The 19565-nt window shown below is 40.3% G+C and overlaps 1 protein-coding gene across 1 annotated transcript in view; it reads right to left on the reverse strand.

Annotated features, from left to right (window-relative positions):
• The window catches only part of DOK6 (docking protein 6), a 392906-nt gene that overhangs the window by 61030 nt on the left and 312311 nt on the right, over positions 1–19565 (reverse strand). Inside the window, exon 7 of the mRNA XM_065890010.1 lies at positions 5428–5545. Coding sequence (XP_065746082.1) covers positions 5428–5545 — 118 coding nt within the window. The remainder of the gene's footprint in view (positions 1–5427; positions 5546–19565) is intronic.

Below are 19565 nucleotides of genomic sequence, written 5' to 3' on the forward strand. Positions count from 1 at the left end.
AGGGAAAGTTTAAGGATAACACACAGTCTCATAAGGCGGCGCGTGGGGATCATTTCCAGCTCACATTCTTGATGCCCCTTCTCATCACTGTAGCTTGCGGAAGAGCTCATCCCGATGGAAACATCAGGTGGAGAGGCAGAAACCTAGCAGGTCACAGTGTCTCCTGTGCTACCAAAGCAAAGACCAGCAGCAGCAAGCGTCTGTGTTCACTATCAACAATCGTAAAGCAAGGAACAGACGCGCCAACAAAGGCCTGAGCCTGTGCCCAGAGAAGGGCTGCTGCGACAATGGAGTGGACGTGGTTCCTTTCGCGACACTGGTTGAGAACCGTCCTCAGAGAGAAGAGTGGTCTTGACGCCATCCCCTCCTTGTATCCTTTATAATGCATTTTCTAATACATTTCTGAGTTCATTGAAGACTCACAAGTGCCTCCCGTGAGCGAGCTTTGGTACCACCCATGGTCTTTACTAGTTTGATTTGTCGTCTTTAATAAATGCTCGTCGTCTTCACAAATCCCACTTTAAAGACCCTGCTCTATAGTCCATCATCTAAATAAGTAGAATGGCAATTAAAAGTCAAGGTGAGAGCCTTAAGTAAGAAAAACTCTGACCTCCTTACCGTAAGCAGCTCCTTTGCCCCTTTTCTGTTTCTTCTTCCCTGTTTTCCTTAGACCCTAGTCATAAAGATGAGATCAGGCAACATTTAACATAGCTCCTGGTTTCTGCTTTTCTAAATATATACAACACCTTACCTAACCTGTTGGTCCCTTTCCTGGATGAGAAGGAGTAAGAATGAAGAATTAAGTAGTTAAAGAATGACTGACTCTCTACCCCTAGCTTCTTCCCCTTAGCAAATTTGCAGGTGGACCCTGCGGGGGCAGGTAGACCCCGTGGGCAAGACGCGTCCCAAGGAAGATGGGAAGGAGTCAGCAGGCCTGCACACAGCAGAAAAATGATGAAGAATCTGACCTCCTGCCTTAATGAACTGAGATGGTTTCCCCTTTTTCCCTTTAAAAGCTGTCATGGCTGAGCAGAACCTTGGGAACTGGTCTCTGGACATGAGTCCACCATCTCCCCAGATTGCCGGCTTTTCTGAATAAAGTCCATCCTTCTCTACTGAAATTGCCTCTCGATTTATTGGCTGTTGAGTGGTCTTTTTCTTTCTTTTCTTTTCTTTCTTTCCCCTTCCTCCCTCCCTACCCCCCTCCTTCTTTCTTTCTGTCTCCTGCTTTTTTGGACTGTTCCTCATCCCCCCAACACATCTTCTGCTGAAGGCCTTAGAACTAAAACCACAGTTCTATCACTAGTAAAACAAATGATGTGTTTTGAGCATTCACTTTTGAGTCAAGAGTTCAAGATCATGTTTCCTACCCTTTAACAGTTTATGTTTCCCTAAGTCTAGAGATAACATCTCTAGAATGTGTTTGTTTGTTTTGCGGTACGTGGGCCTCTCACTGTTGTGGCCTCTCTCGTTGCAGAGCACACGCTCCTCCGGATGCGGATGCGGATGTGCAGGCTCAGCGGCCATGGCTCACGGGCCCAGCCGCTCCGCGGCATGTGGGATCTTCCCGGACCGGGGCACAAACCCGCGTCCCCTGCATCGGCAGGTGGACTCTCAACCACTGCGCCACCAGGGAAGCCCTAGAATGTGTTTTGACACAAATGTTTTTCATAAATGCAGAAGTTAGAGAGACATAAATAAAAAATTACTTTCTAATACAAATCAATCATCCCGATTACCTGGTAAAAATCAAGAAAAGGAAAAGTCTTTATTAACGACTTCTCCAGGAAGAGGTGACATAACCCATCACAGCCATTTAGGGATAGAGATTTTAAACAGCAGCTGCCCCGTACTTAGCTAGTGTGTACTTATTAAAGAGGAATCATTCTGTTTTTCAATCTTTTTGACTCCAGAGAGCTAGAGCACACTGGGGAAACCATGAGCTCATACTCTCAGAGCGCTGATCTGGGAGTACCATGGAGAGATCTGGTATTGCACCTTTCTTCCAAACATTAGAGCAAACAAAACGCAGGATGTCAGTATTGATACGTCAATCTTTCACAGTGTATATTGCCTCTATGGTTATAGACTGGATGACAGAAGTGAATACAGTAAAACCAAGTAAAGTACAGTTTTGAGGGTGACCGGCAATTGAAGTTATAGGTAAGTCTTTATATGTAATGGATTTGTTTTCACACCAGGAATTTTTTTTCCGTTCCAGTATGTGTGCTGCTTATTAATGAATTCCAATCTATTAAACTTTAAGCATATAAAACTTCCCCCCCTTTACCTTCTGAATGAAAGCCTGTTGAATTTAATTCATATTGATTTCAGCTTCACAGTTAGAATGTTAACAGCATGGTGAAAATATTCTAACGACGGATTTTTATTCCTCAATGCTACCTGCAGTTTACTTGATGATATATCACCCACCAACGCCAGAGTTTTCCTTTGACTCTGGAAGATCAATGATGATAGTTGCTTGACTATGTTCTCCTCTTTGGAAAGAAGAGGTGATGCCACTTCAAGGAGCACAACTGAGGGAGTGAGATGCAAAATAACCACACTTTTAAATGTAGTTTAGTGAAAAAAATGCACGTGTGCGTGAAGGGGTGATGAGGTGGTTTCTGTTTTGATTCAGTAGTTTTATTCTGCCCTAATTCCACGAGGGCAGAGCCTGAGGAGATTACACCCCAGTAAAAACCATGGTCAAAGGCTCTGCCCCTCCACCTCTCTCAGCAGAACAAAAGGAGAACAAGACAAATCATTGTCAAAGTATCACTAACAAATTTATATCTATATTGACCTATATATTGTCTACCTACCTACAATCTATTTATCTATCTGTGTCTCTATCTATATGATATAACCATAATATGAGGGGTATATAAAATGGCAGAATGTATGGCTCTAAGAAGCATGCAACACAAAAATAAATGTAGAGTGAAATGTACTCTACATTGAGTATATTCTATATTTATCTGACTTACAGTAATTACCCTAATCAATGTGTATTTTTTGTTACATAAAAACAACAACTAACGACCAGAGAAGAATGTGACATTGAGATTGAAGGGGTTCGGAATGAGCCTCCCCAAAATGTGCCACTTTGGCGTGCGGATTATTTTGAGCTGAAGACAGTCAAGGTCCAAAAGACTCAGGAAGAGCTTTAACCTCTCACTTAATTGCCTAAAAGAATTCCGACAGGGGGCCTGGCTCAGACACAGAGATAACTTTATCTGAATGACCGATCAGTGTGGCAGGGCAAACAGTTAATTACCAAACATCTGCTCTTCTTATGGTCCTGTGACTCACCTTCCTCCCCTTGGAAGCCCCAGGCCCCTGTCCCTTCCCTGAGCTCAGGATATGCCGTATAAGCCTCGGTTGCCAGACTTGCCTCTGGCTCTCAGGGGACTCCCGTGTATATGTAACAAATTGTTTTTCTCCTGTTAATCGAATGTCAATTTAATTATTAGACCAGCCAAAGAACCTGGAAGGTTAGAAGGTAAATTTTACCTTGCCAACAAGATCATATAAATAAACAGTTCATCGTAATCAATAAGGCATTTGAAACCCTTAACTGGAAATTAATATTTGTGACATAAATCATAGAGAATTCTAATTAGTTATTGATTCTCTTTTATTGTGTAAATCAATACTGTCCTCCAACAAGTCTCTGGCAATGTTTCCAGAAATTTAATGCATTCTGGTATTGGTTGTTGGGTGCTTATGACATTATTTCTGAAGTTATCAGTCTAGATCTTAATGCTGCCTTCGGAGAAAAGTTTTCTGTATGTTACCATGAAAACCAGTCTTTTATTTGCTGGGATTACAAACCGACACCTTGTCAGAACCCAAAGTTTTCAGTACAGTGGTTCCAACCCATTTCCAATGTATTTGTATTAACATCTCGCTTTCTTTTTGCTTAGAAATTTAACTGTTTTTATTTCTCTTATTCAAATATTCCATAGTTTTAGTTTTCTTCTATTGAATATCAATATTTACATGTGTATGTTTATGTTTAAATAAAAACAACCTTACGTTAAAGGCATATTTTCTAATTTTTCTAATCCCCGGAACAAGCAAGATTTGCTTCATAAGATCATGACTCAGGTGATTTTAGTGTGTGGTCACTGGCATTTGTGGACAGAAAAAAACAAAATGGAAGCACGTCTCCTCTTTCTGACAAATGAAACTGTCAAAGCAGTTCCCCTCCTTTTCTCAATCCTCTAATCCTTGTGCCATTAAAGATTTTCTCATACAAATAAATAATACAAAAAGATAATAAGGATCTATTAAATACAGGTAGTCAAGTTGGTGATAAGAGGGTTCATTTAAAATATAAAATGCAATTCTGTAAGTGACTAACGTGGTTCTGACCGCTTTTCCTTGCAGAATGTATCTTTAATCACTCATCCCCACTCATCAAATCCCATTATTCCAGCTTTGAAACTCTGGCAAGCAAATACTGCTTTAAAAATACACGATTTCAGTTTGCTTGTTACAGAAATATTTTCTTTTTTTGTCAAAACATTTAATGTTGTTAATATGAGCAAAAGTTAATGTATGAAAAGAAAAATATTCTGAAAGGTTACGATGGCCGTTCCTTCACCAGGTATTTATTGGGTACCTAGTATGTTCAAGCCTATTATGCTCAAAAAAGGTTTGATGAGTGTTTTCAGCTGTGTTGTTTTAAGCCTTATTTTTCCTAGTTCCTGCTTCCTCCTGTCTTGGTCAGCTGTTAGTTTCTTGCAGCTGAATATTTTATCTGAAGGTTAAGTTTATGAATTTAGGACAAAAGGGAAAAAATAGGAAGGAAACCACGGAAACTGAGTTCTGCGGCTGTCGATCAAACACCTGCTCTCTGCTCCTCTGATTCGTCTGCCAAGCAGTCAGTCAACGCCTTATCGTTAGGAAACATACAGAAGCAACAACACTTACACCCGTCTCCTCCTGCCCTGCACCCTCCCCTATGGTTTCTATGTCAAGGCTTTGGCTAAACCTTTAACTATGAACAGGTTCATGCAGCATTTCATCACAGAGCTGGAAGTCAGCCTCCTGAACTGATACTCAATCCTATTACGGCAACAAGATGCTAAGTAAGAAATCCTCTGTAAAACACAGCATGAAACAGACCCTGGTATTAGCTACTTTTAGCTTCTGATAATATGTTTTGTATAATGTTTTAGTCAAATTCCTGTGCCAAAGTGGGTCCTCAGCCCTCGGAGATCTTTGGGATAATTTTTACCAGGAGTCTATGAAATGATACCTTTAGCAAAGCCACGGTAAATCTCAGAGCTCCCACTGTGGCCAGTGACAGCTGATAACTGGAAATGGAGGAAAAGCAAGCAATGCAAATACAAAGCAATTTGCGTGGCTGGTGGTCCACCTGTAGGAAGCTAAAGCAGGGGCTTTACGGTTACTTGCCTTGCAAACTGTAGATTTCCCCAACGCTGTTCTGACGAGTGATGTGATGCCAGTATGCACTGCGAGGAAGAGATATTGATTTGGATAACGTCATTGGTTCAGTCAAGCTTGTCTGAAGCTAAAAGAAAAAGATAACGTGTGTTAGGCTTTATTTAAAATAGTAAACTGAAATGTGTTCTTTTAAAAGTTCAGCGTTAAACTTGGGTGACATATGATACAATGTTACAGATTCCTGCATTACCTGCTGTTTCAAGATACCATTTTGGTTTTTTTGGAGGGGGGTGCGTGGTGCGCCGGGTGGCTTTCAGGATCTTAGTTCCCTGACCAAGGATTGAACCTGGGGCCACTGAAATGAAAGCTCTGAATACTAACCACTGGACTGCCAGGGAACGCCTAAGGTATCATTTTAAAAAAAGGAAAATCATGACTTAAAAAATATGAAATGACACTTGTAAGCAATTCATCTCATCAATTAAGAAGGGAACAAAAAGATGGTCGACTGATTCCAAGGAGAATTCAAAGGGCTTCTAGCTGGTCAGGAACGCAGTAAACAGCCACAGCAATAATCAATTACATTCCATCAGACACGTTAATTTGCATTTCTGTAAGCAAGAAGTACCTGCATTACTGATACTATCGGCTTTATACAATTTATTGAATTGTAAAATAACTCAAAAAATGGAGGTGCAAGCCCTTGCAGAAACAGATACCCGGAGGTGCAAGCCCTTTCAGAAACAGATACCCCCAAATGGTGCCAAACACAAGATACCATTTCTTTTTTTTTTTTTCGGTACGCGGGCCTCTCACTGTTGGCGGCCTTTCCCGTGGCGGAGCACAGGCTCCGGACGCGCAGGCTCGGCGGCCATGGCTCACGGGCCCAGCCGCTCCGCGGCATGTGGGATCCTCCCGGACCGGGGCACGAACCCGTGTCCCCGGCATCGGCAGGCGGACTCTCTACCACTGCGCCACCAGGGAAGCCCAAGATACCGTTTCTTTTTCACCCATTTCATTGTCTGTTGGGCTGCACCCCACAAACCTACAAGCCCTGTGCTTGCCCAGCTTCAAGACCGAAGAAAGAACCCGGAGCTGGCAACAGAGACATCAGTGGTTTAATGGATGGGGCAGCTTACACGTCTGAAGCAAGGTCCTGGAGTGACACCGTACCATGTGCCGGCGCAAGGCAGGAAGGCTGTGGCAGGACATGGCGGCAGTCTTTGCTGTGGGAGGGGGATTGCCACTTATATGGGGATTGACGTCAGGTGGACTCATTAGTTACCAGGGAAACCAGCGGAGGGAATGCACCTCCCCGCCCCTTTGATAAGAACAATCACCAGCTGGGACCTGGGGCAAGTACGCTGGAAGGTCAGTCGTATGCATAGGGTGTAGGTGAAGCAGGCCCTGGTCGGGCAGGGGATAGACAGAGAGCAAGAGAGCAGCCATCCTGAGTGGCCTGAACATACTGCGTCTTACAGTTTTTCCTGACACCCGCCCCCACCCTTACCCAATGGCTCTTTCCTCAAATAGATCTTTTTCCTTGCTCCTGCAATAGGCGTTTGTACATATTAGAAAAAGTGTTTTCCCTGAGAAGTTCTGTGATGAAAGTGTGGTATGTTTTCTTATTTGCAAGATAAACTGTAAGGTTAGCTACAGAGAGCCACACAGCATCCCATCAGGTGATGCTCAGACACGTTATTAGTTGAAAAAGAATAATACTTTACATTGCATTTTCAAGAAAGAAATTTATTTTTACTGATTCACACTGTTTTCGAAAAATATCCAGAAATGGTTCTGTTTGGCCTTCGTGCGCATTTCTCTGATGTAATCTGAGCAAATGTGCACTTTCTGACAGTGGGCAGTCCTCTAATTAATAACATCTCAGGGCTTCCCTGGTGGCACAGTGGTTGAGAGTCCGCCTGCCGATGCAGGGGACACGGGTTCGTGCCCCGGTCCGGGAAGATCCCACATGCCGCGGAGCGGCTGGGCCCGTGAGCCGTGGCCGCTGAGCCTGCGCGTCCGGAGCCTGTGCTCCGCAACGGGAGAGGCCACAGCAGTGAGAGGCCCACGTACTGCAAAAACAAACGAAAAACAAAACAAAACAAATCTACACATCTCACAAAGCCCACAGCCCAAGAGGATGATTTTGTCCCAAAGTGTGCCCTATGGATATTCAGTTAATACCTTTATCTGAGCATCATACAGGTAAGAGTTATGCTGTCTTCCAGTGGATATGAAAGGAAACCCCAAAGCAAAGAACCTCATATTTAGAAGACTCTTAAAGATATAAACAAGGGTTGACAGCTTCTGCTCACTCCCATCTAGGCAATATGTAAATATACAGATGTCAACATCTGATATGAGTGTGATCTCAAAGAGGAGATCATTTCCTGCTGCAACCCGCTTCCCTCCCCTTCCCTAAACTTCAGAAAACTCTTTTGAAAACGTTTGGTTGAAAGGTAGTTGTTAGGAAAGAATTCTTCCTGGGCCACTCGTGGTTCTGCATTTCTTGTGACCACTTCTGTTCCTTACTATTGTTTGCTTGTGCGGCAAACAGGCCTGGAAGAGAGTGTCTTTCTCCAGGGTGGAGGACGTATTTGTTTCCCGACCAGGAAAATACAGATACTGTCTTCTTCCACGTTGAAGCCTGGGCAGGTTTGCTAGCGGCCACCTTATAAAATTAGGAGTTCCTATGAAACCAAGCAGGACCCTGTGGGGCCCTCCTGGGTACCAAAGCCTTTCCGTGTCTTGTTTGTAGGAAAAAGGCTTTCGGTCTCCTAGACCTTCCCTGGGTTCCAAAGCGCGGATTCAAACGGTTACTAATTAGGCGAGTGAGGGAAGGCAGAAACAAAGTAAAGGCAGTCCAGAAACAATAGTGCAGCCGTGGGGCAGGGTCCTGGTTCCTCCTCAAGCGATACACTTGACAATCTGATACACACCTTTGAGTTCTTCTACAGGAAATAAGGCCCCCTCCCAGGTGGAGGATGGTAACTTCAGGCTGAGCATAAGCACATGGACTCCAGACTGGCTGGAACCAGAGGCTGATTCCTGGAACATCATCCTGTTATCTCACCACCAGCCAACCGGAGGAAGGCCACACACCCTGGAGCCCTCCCCTCGAAACTGCCTATACAAAGTCTTCTAAAACAACCGTCGAAGAGGGCTTCCCTGGTGGCGCAGTGGTCGAGAGTCCACCTGCCGATGCAGGGGACGTGGGTTCATGCCCCGGTTGGGGAGGATCCCACGTGCCGCGGAGCGGCTGGGCCCGTGAGCCATGGCCGCTGAGCCTGCGCGTCTGGAGCCTGTGCTCTGCAACGGGAGGGGCCGCAACAGTGAGAAACCCGCATATCACAAAACAAAAAAAAAGAAAGAAAAGAAAAGAAAAAAAAAACCATCGGGGCAGGGGGATTTTTGCGCACGAGCTGCCCTGTTCTCCTTGGATGGCATTGCAATACATCTTTCTCTGCTCCAATCTCTAATGTATCCATTTGTTTGGCCTCACTGTGCACCGGGCACGTGAACTTGGGTTCAACACCACCTAAACTCTGGCTCCTCAGCTGTGACAATATGCAGCAGACACCTGGGCTGCTCCACATGGCTCCATGGGACGTGGGGAACAGGGGAACGGATGGGAACCTGGAATTCATGCTGCCGGCTGTGCCATGAGTAATAAAGTCCTTTGTCTCTGATCTGGGAGTCTTGTGTCTTCTGCTGACTTCCGTGACGCTGTGGCAGGCAAGGGAGCTGGGGGTGGTATATCTTTCCTGCATTTGCTAATCTCTGGATCGTCCCTGCTCTTCCTACATCTTGAGTCTAAACTATCTTATTAAAATTCCCTCTACTGAACTACCTAGCATAGGCCCTATTTACTTACATGCACCCTGACAAAGACAAAGGACGATCTCATACCCCAATTTATTCAATATATCCACATTGAAAGGCTCTCGAGTTGTTTCTGCTCTTTTCACACTAAAACGAATAGATCCTAATATTAAAGAATTTTGAGAAACTGTAGAAAAAAACCATTTAAGTCAGTATTCCATCCAAGGGAATTAGTTTAGTATGTACAAGTAGAGTTATGATCATGGTTTCCCAAAGAGTCTCAATTCTCCTAATATCATTTGACATTTACATTTTTGTTTAAAAAAGCATCAAATTCTCTTGGAGCTTAAAAGGAATTTTGCCTGTTTTTGTAAGTCCTTTCATGTCTCCAACTTATATACTTGGGTTTTAAAATTTATTTAAAGAATTTATATTTTTCAGTTTTTCTTATATTTTCTTATACTTTGCTTTTATCCTAATTAACTTCCACCTTCTGTCTGTCTTGTTTTCTTGGTCTTTTCAATCTTTTCAAGTTGAATATTTCCATTTCCATTTTTATTTGTTTATTAATGAAAGCATTTCCTTCCAAATGCCACTTTGTCCACATCACAATGGCTTGTACGTAGAATAAAAATCATTCTTTTCTAAATTATGTAATTGTGGTATTATTTCCTATTTTATATGGGAGATTGCTTGTGTACATTTTGTTGAGATATTGCTTTTTTGTGCATATTTTATTAATTTTCATTTAATGATGCATTGTGGTCAGATAATATGGCCTGAGTAGTTTCTATATATTGAAGTTTATTTTTTATTTTTATCTAATATATGACCATTTTGGTAAATGTTTCATAGGTACTTGAAAAATGCGCAATGAATGTAGTCTCTCTCTCTCTACACACACTATTCACTCAATTTCCTTCTCCATATATTCAAAAAAAACTAAATCTACTTTATCAAATATGAAGGAAAGTGTTAATTTCGAATTACTAATTAACATGTTTCTGTCCATTTCCTCTTGTATATTTAAGTACTCTTATAAAATAGTACTTAATGAAAACGGTATTTTATTGACACACAAAGCTTCCTGACGGTTTTATGGTTCTTTACTTTCCCATTCTTTAGCTATATTTTAAAACTCCACTTGCAAAAGTTCTCCCCGTCCCAGGGTTCAGCCTAACCTCCGTCTTTTCACCTCTACTCTTCCACATAAATGGGTTAGTAATCTCCCCTTCTTTCTTAGCACGTCTGGGCTTCTTTTCCAAGAAGTGGTGTTGTCCATCATCCATTCATCTCTCCTTTGTTTCATCTGCACTTGGTCTACTAGAAATTCCTAGGCATTTACAACATATAGATAACAATACCACTTCCCTATTTTCAGCCAAATTCAAATATTCTACACCTTTATCTTCTTTCAGTCATTTTTCCTGGCATTTGGCCCAGAGATCATTTATTTTATCTAGTCAAATCCTCATAAAATTTTGGGGAGATAGGAAAGGGATGAAATATCCCTCTTTAAAATGAGAGGAGGCTGGGGCTTTGAGGTATGACCTGACTTTTCTAAGGAAGTCAGTTTCTACAGTTTCTCAAATTTCTTTTCTAAGAATCGTGCTTCTGCTCTGTCCTGTGATTTTTCTGAGTATCAAGAGATTCTGTTTAATGACTTTCAAATGAAGTTTCATCATAAGTAATATTAGATACTGCATTATTTTTTTGTGGAGGATTGAAGATGGCTTCAAATTCTTGGAAAGCCTGCATTCAGAAATAGGGCATCTAGGTTCCAGACCTTTACATCTGGGCTTCTGGACTGGTTGAAACAAACAAAATGTCGCATGTAGATGCGACATTTTGTTTGTTTCGGCCATGCCCTTTGAGACCTTTATGGCAGTTTCTCCTTCTCTCCCTTGTTCTGAGTCACCATGTGAGTCACACTGCTCTGAGGCTGCCATGGTATGAGGAAGCCCAAGCTCACTGCGTACACTGGCCACGTAATTCGAGGTTAGACTCTTTCTTAGAGAATCCAGCCATTTTCATCTTACAGATGGAAAATCAAAATCCAAAAAAATTCAAGGATTTGCTCAAGGCAAAATCCTAACTCCAGAAGCTCCAATAGAAAACAGTCCCCTGGACTTCTGAGTCCACTGCTCTTTAGGCTCCAATGCTGATCTCTCCTGGGAAGATGAGCTTCCTCCCCACATATGACAACGTGTGACAACACAGCCTTGTACTTTGACAGAACCTATGCCGCCAAGAAACAGCAGGAAGGGCCTGACAACTGACAGAATTTTTGTGAACGTACAGGCTACCAGCACCTCTTCTCGCTTTTACCACAAACGTTATCCAGGTTATGCTACTGCCTTTTGCAATTTCCCTTTGCTGTTTTGGGACTCTGCTGGCCCTTGTGATAAACCTTAATGCTAATTTGTGTTCACCTACATAAAATTCATATGTATTAAAAAAATGGTTTAAAAAAATCAATTCTGGGGAATTCCCTGGTGGTCCACTGGTTAGGACTCTGCACTTTCACTGCTGAGGGCCCCGGTTCGATCCCTGGTCGGGGAATAAGCTGCGTGGTGCGGCCAAAAAAAATTTTAAAAGTATTGAAAAAATAATTAAAAAATCAATTTTCCTTTTGCTCTGTCTCTCCCTAATTATTGCCTAGAATTAAAAAAATCATTTTAGCACTCAAGACACAAATCTACATAATTGGGAGAGGAAAAGTTCAGCATTTATAGATTAGCATTTATGAGTCATTCTCTATGGGCCTGGCCCTGTGCAAACTGGTTTCATAGGTTATCCCATTTAATATCCACATAAATCGTCAACACATATGCCATCTGAACTTTACAGACAAGGAAAATGAGGCTCAGAGGGGTCACGTAATTTGTTCATCCTGCCACAGCCAGTGGGTAATGTTTCTGAGGCTCGGAGCCCATGACGTTCTTCCCTCTTTACCACACTCACCGTAAAATAAATTATTGGAACCCTCTATTCAAAGAGCAGGTTAGGTGAGAATTACACCAACTGGGTCTGTTCCACTGGATCAAGGCCAGAATGCGAGTGCCTCTTTGCTATGTTCAAGACAGAACACCACCATCTGTGTGGCAAAATCACGGAGTTAAGTCCATGGGCTTTGCTGTCAGCGACCTGTTGTCAAATATCAACCCCACAGCTGCCTAGCCTTCTGACTTCAGGAAAGGTACTTAAACTTTTTTTTTTAAGATTCAATTTTTCCTTATCGCTAAAGTTAATATAATGTGCCTTAAGTGTTGTTATAAGTATTTTATAAGATGATGCTTTTAGAGTGAAAAGAACAATGCTGGTCATGCCTGAAGTGCTCAGTAAACACAGCTGCACCTTTACTGCTGCAACTGCATAGAGAGGTGGCTTAGACCAGTGGTGTCCAAGTCTCCATGTGGTCAAGATGTAGATTTGCCCAAAATGAGCTATCAAAGGAACGACAAAGGAGGCAGAGGCATCTACTTGGATCTAAGTCTAAAAGCGTAATAGAAGTAAAAAAAACTAGTAATGTGAGTCAGGAATAGGTGGTCAGTATGGGCAGGTGGGAGGGGTGGAAGACAGAGGGGAGACAGGTGAGCAGAGTGCGTGTATGTTTGTACATACGTGTACTATCAGCTGGGAAGAGACAGACACAGCTTTTCTGTATGAAGAGAGTTAAAGAATGCCTCATACGGGTGGATGTGTCAACACGGGCCCTGGTTTGTCCGAGACAAGAGAAAATGGGCCGGGAAACACACTGTAGGTAAGAAGCACTGCAAAAATACAGGTGGTTGGGAAATATGTTAATGTGACATGTGTGTCCGTGTAAGAAAAAACAGTACTGCTTAATAAGGAAATGCTCAACACCAGTGCACTCCTGGCCGAGAACATTTAGTTTTACTTGTCTTGGAAAACAGCTCATGAAACTTGAAAACTGTATGGAAACAGAAGCCCAGGAGAGCATTAGCCAGCCAAGCTTGGATTGGCACTGTTTGGATTTGTTCAAACAGTCCTCTGAAGTTGGAAGGTTTATGGACAATTGGCTTCTCACAGACTTGACTTAATTTTCAATAGGGGACACCTTACACTTAATCTTCCATTTTATTCAAGATAAATGGAAAAAAAAAAAAGAAGATATCTTGCTGAGTTTGTACCAGACTAACAAATAAAATGTAGTTCATATAGTCATGTAGTGGAAGTTGCTAGGTGACATTTAAAATTGGACTTTGTAGAATATCATTTTCATTAACTTGAAACAAAACGGATGTCATTATTATATATTTTAAACCATGTATTGACCAAAATACTTTCATAGAGTGTGAAAAAAGCTGGATTTTGGAATAACATCAGAAATTATTACAAACATCTACATAAATACTTTAAGTATTAAGTACAGGTATATTCTTACCTGTACTCAGTAATGATTTTAAGAATATATATTCTCTATCTATCAATCATTCATCTGTCTATCATCTGTAAGCAGATACATTTACAGAGACACCCTTTGAATATAAGAACATGATGAATACACATTAAAGCATTAAATTTCATAAATAAGATTTTTGCTGTCATTTGATTTTGAAATATATAAATATCTAGAGGCTATAATAAGGTTTATGTAATTAATTTCCAATGTCTGCATATAATAAAAACTGGGATGAACTTTAGTGGTGGTTATACAATTTTACCCATTTAAAATTAAAGGTTTTTCTTTTGCCATTTTATGAATTAGCTAATAATTATTGACCTTTTACTAAAGACCAGGTGGCATCCTAACACTCTGAAGTAGATATTATTGATCCTTCTTCCTGTTTTAAGAAGAGGAAGCTAAGGCACAGAGGAGGTAAGCGACTTGCAGAAGGTCACAGAGCTCTGCTTGTCTTTCCCTAGAGTCTACCTGGTTACCCACCATGCCATGCTGCTTCCACCTAAAGTGTATGCATTCACTGAATACATCCCAGAATGTGAACTATGTTCACATTCTTTGAAAGCATCCTTAAATATCTTCCCATGCAATGCTTACATCAATTTCTTAGATTTTAGTTTGACCACTGTTGGCCTAAGTGTTTCCCTATTTTACAGCACTATGCCAAAGAAGAGTCAGTCTGATTCTTTGGGTTGTATGTGTATATGTCATATATGTTTTTATGCTGAGTCATCTTGATTGACTTTTGACATCTGTTTTGTTTTTTTTTTAAGGAAATTATTCTTGTAATTGCCAAGAGCAGATTGTACGACCCTCAATAAATAAGATTACCAGTTTAAAAGTAAATTTTTTTTTGTAATTTCCTTACTATTGTTCCATTCTAGCAGTACAAATAAAAGAAACAAAATTGTATTTTTTTTTTTTTTTTTGCTGTACGCGGGCCTCTCACTATTGTGGACTCTCCCATTGCGGAGCACAGGCTCCGGACATGCAGGCTCAGCGGCCATGGCTCACGGGCCCAACCGCTCTGCGGCATGTGGGATCTTCCCGGACCGGGGTACGAACCCGTGTCCCCTGCATTGGCACGCAGATTCTCAACCACTGAGCCACCAGGGAGGCCCTATTTTTTAAACATAGAAGTTGAAATTTTTAATGTTGGGCACTCATTTTCCTTATACATTATCAATTCTAATCAAGTTGATTAAATATTATACATAAATATTATATACTGATATAATGCTTTTTTTGAAGTGACATCTAGAGTATCCACAACAAATTTTAAGGGAAAAAAACATGATCTAAATAAAATATTTACTATTACACTGTGTCTCAGCACCACGTATTAGAAAAATTACACATTGCCTTCTCGTCATTTCCATCTCATTTGTGTATTTACTGCAGACAGAAATGTATATTTTCTTTGTTCTTGTGTGTTTGTTTAGAGACGAAATTTCCTTTAGTGTTCTGAAACATCAGGAACACAGGCCCACTTTAGTTATCAGCTATAATAATTTGTTCTAATTGAGTGAGCTTGTGTTCGTTTAATCAGTGTCTGTCAATCAGTAAAAGAAAATTTCACAAAAATGCTAATGGCATTTCCCAGCAGAGAACTGGTCATTGTCAGTAATAATAAAGGTCTTGTCTTTTGGTTAATAATTGATAATATTGAGCAGCAGAATCAAGAATAGGACTTTGAAGGATGAACTCATTAACAGATATTCCTATATATTGGATACAACATACCACTTGCAATCACAAGTCACACGTTTAAACTTCTCCTAGAATTCTGTAAACGTCTATGAATATACCTAGAAGAGAGACTGCAAGAAGTGTTAACATTTTCCTGTGTGTGGCTCACGAGATTATGATGTTTCCAAATTCTTCACCTTTTCAGTATGGGAAAACTAGTTTTGTTTGTTTTTTCCCCATAGCTGACAGAGATTCCTGTAAAATGTGGGTATGAAGAACACTGTCACTCAAAAGGAAGCCAAACTACCTAGGATACATCCCATTCTGGAAGCTTTCTTGTTCCTTCAAAAGTGATAAATGAGCACATAGTGCTCATGGTCTTGTTAGATATACTTGAAAGGAACTGAAAGATATAATTTAGCTACAGTTGGGAATAACAGCTTAGTGTCTTCAGAATACTCACAACAAGTATTACGGTATTTTATACACGCTAAGATGCCATCACTAGAAAGCCAACGTGATTTTATGTAGCACTACAAAAGAACAGTGCTGCTAATTAGACTGTAACTCCCATCTGACTAGAGAGATGTTAAACTGTGAAAAAGATGTGCATCTTGGAACTGATGCAGTGGAATAGCATTTCCTCGTTCATGCAACTATTTAGACAAAAAATAATTTCATAGGCTGGTAGCAGTCAATACTCGGGTAAGATCTATGATCAAGTATAAATCTAGAAGGGCAAATACGCTAATTTCGAGTCGCCGTCTAAGCTAGTTGTACATAAAGCCAGCTTTGTTCTCTCTCCCCCTCTCCTCTTCTCTCCACTCTGCCCTCCCCAGAGACAGGGCAGCATTAGACCCACCTCTATGCCTACAGGGCAGTAGGTAGAGTCAAACAATGCTGCTTCCTCACCAGAAATTTCTTTTCATCTTACATTATAAAAGGAAATAAGATCATTTGTTTTTAAATGATTACTGTTCAAAAGGTTTATTGTTTTGGGAACAGTACAAATTTTTTAGTTTGTTAAATGTGCGAGGTTACTTTTGTTTCTTGTATGTCTAGTAACAAGGGCAAGTAAAATGACAAATCTTAAAGAAAACAATTTGTTTTCCAGGGAAGAAGTTCTATGTAAGACTCTGCTATTTGTTTTTCTCCAACCACTAGAGCTTAGGAAAACCAAAGAACTGACAGCTTTGGACAGCAGCGCCTTCAACAAGTCTTGCCAGTGTTGTTTTTTAGGCATTAGAAGTGGGTTTGCTATCTTGCAGGTGTTTCAATAACACTGAAGCTATTTGTCCTTAAATTGTGTACAGAGCTTTTCTGGTGACCAGGAGGCAAGAATTACTGGAAACAGGCACATTCCAGACCCTATGCTTTTAAAGGACACACTGTAATTCTTGTTATGGGAGACCGTTCCCTTTTAAATCACTTACAATATTACAAAGGTACTAACGACCCCCTCCCCCACTTCCTTTACTTATTTTTGGTAAGATATCAGGAAAAACCTGTGTTTTAAAAATTACATTTATGTCGTCTCAGCTGCTTCTTCCCTGTGGACATTTCATAATACTTGTAAAGCTTAAAAACATAAAAAGCAAATTAAAAAAGAAGTTTCTTTTGTATTATTTGTGTTTGTTTTTGTGTGTGTGTTTGTGTTGTGTGTGTATGTGTGTAGAGATCCACGGAAATCCAAAATTAAATTATTTCAGGTCTTGTTGAAGATGAAATCAGCCTCCACTCACCCTCGGGGGGCTAAGCCATGCTGGCACATTTGCAATGTGCTTTCTGATGAATGGCTGTTCACCAAGACAATGAAAACTTTCCTCGATAATGTTGCACATGCAAGGCAGAGCACCTATAAATGCTTTTGGCAATAGAATTCGAAGAACTTGGAGGGTTCTAAGAACATGAGCTTTATGAAATGGAAACAAATTCTAGAGGTGCCATTTGTTTAACTACCTAGCTTTAATAATTTCCTCAAATACTTGAATCTTAGTAATCTCAGACAGAGTTCCAGTTTAAAATTTATTATCGGGGCTTAATTCTCCCATGTACCCCCTTACAAAATTCTCTTTTAAAATAAGGCTAGTTTTGAGTTAGTAAGTAAAGAAAATATAGGACTACTTAAGATCACTCTCTGTTTTACTATCATGATCATTTGCCCTTTCTTATCTGGACGTAAGAGTGAGAAGCTGAAGCTTTATATCTGAATGGAAAAAGGAAGAGTGTCTTCTTGTACTGAAGAACTCATTCTCCATGGAGCTTTGACTGAGGACCTTCCAATAAGTTGATTATCCAAGAAATCAATCAGGCTCTACTGTCATGACAACATAAACAAGACCAACTGGTGTTTTTAGTATAGTTGAATCAAAATTTTGTAATGGCATTTCTTAACCATCTGATTTAATTAGTTACATTAATAAAGCATGGAAAACTTGAGATTTCAAGGAGTAAAAGGAAAAAGATAAGCTTACTCAAAATTACAAAATTTTGATCCCACAAAATTCTGGGCCACTTGAGAGAAGGAACATTGTTGTCCTTGTCTTGTTTTCCCTACCATCCTGCAGCGTTTTGAGCACGGAGTAATAAATGTATTATTTACAAACCTGTGAATGGAGTTAATAAATGGCCAACTTCTCCTTTAAAACTTCCTAATGGAGTCAGTTAATATTCATTCATTCTTTCATTATCTTTCTCAGTGAAGGAAATGTAAGCACACACCTCTAACAGCCTTACCGATTTAGTGATTCTTTTTATCCAGTTCTCCACAGTGCCAATGAACTGTTTTATGCACGATGCTTTTCTAGATATCAGATTCTTCAAACAAGAATAGAAACATTGCCTAACTCAGATTATAGAGATATATCAAAATATGTCTATTCACGTGTTCCCTAGGAAGGATGGTGATAAATGGGGCAAAACAAAGTTTTACATGCATATCATGCTGAAAGATATACTGAATTCTTTCTCTTATAGTTAAGAAACGGATGTTGAGACATTATTTCTCATTCAAGTTTATCTATAAAGCCAGTAGCACTCTGAAATCATCTCTTTTTTAAAGGATGAAAGTAAATACTTCAGTTGCCTGAACAACGATGTTTGGGGGAATTCATTGCTTGTATAGCTTCTTGGTAATCTTGTAAAATCTTTTTAATAACATTAAAAATGTAAAAACATTTTCTATCTGATCAATATTTATCTTCCACAGCTTGGTTTTAAAACTGGAAAGCCAATGAGCAGTGTTATCTTCTTATTTTGCAGTGAATACATAATAAACAAAATGCAACATTTTTATATCTTAGGTAGGTTTTCTGGTACTTTTCCAACTCGCAAGTTACACTATTGCCTAGTTTATGGCACAAACCTTTGTTTTATTTTGTATAAATCAATTAAGAGTTAGATAGAGGGTATTTAAATTCTATTCCATACTTGTTGGAATTTCTTTTTTAAAAAGAGATTTGTGCATGTAGAGGAGGTCTCTTAAAAGAAAAAGAAAAGGTATCTGGGAGACCTGGAAATCTTTGCTTACAGCCCTAGAATTTGGGGAATTGGGGCAGTTCTCAAGTTGTGGTAGCATGCCCTTGGAAAAGCATCATTAGTTCAACTTATTCTACAGAATGGACTACCTATGGAGTAATTTAATTAGTATCAATATTATCCTTCAGAGAAAAGCATAGCTTTGCAATCACTGTTGAAATTAAACCAAAGACTCCATTTATATGTATGCACCAAGTTGATGGAGTCTCTGATTTTGTGATTTTCAGAAACATTTGGTTTCTTTGTTAAGCCATACTGAGCCTGCTATTTAAACACCTGCCCCCTTTCCCTTCCATCTCCGAGCACCCAGATCCACGGTGTACCCAAATCCTGGCTTTCCACTGCCTGAGATCTTAGAAGGTGGACCTACCATCTCTAACTCCTTCACAGCAACTGCTTCACTCCACTCCCCTGGACTTGCTTCTCAGTGGCACAGGATAAGATAAACGTACAACCACATCAAAAGCAAATGTAAATTAAATTTTGTTTTGCAAATGTTTTCGCACAAGACTGTTAGACACACTTGTAAAGGATTGGAAGACATTACGTAGCTATAGCTGGGAATAAAAATTTAGTGTCTTCACAAACATTGCAAGTCTTATAATTATTCAACATCACCATCATGATAATGAAACTTTCATAGTACTTTCTGAGTGCCAGGTCTGTTCTT

This window comes from Phocoena phocoena, chromosome 13, assembly GCF_963924675.1.
Source record: "Phocoena phocoena chromosome 13, mPhoPho1.1, whole genome shotgun sequence".
NCBI lineage: Eukaryota > Metazoa > Chordata > Mammalia > Artiodactyla > Phocoenidae > Phocoena > Phocoena phocoena.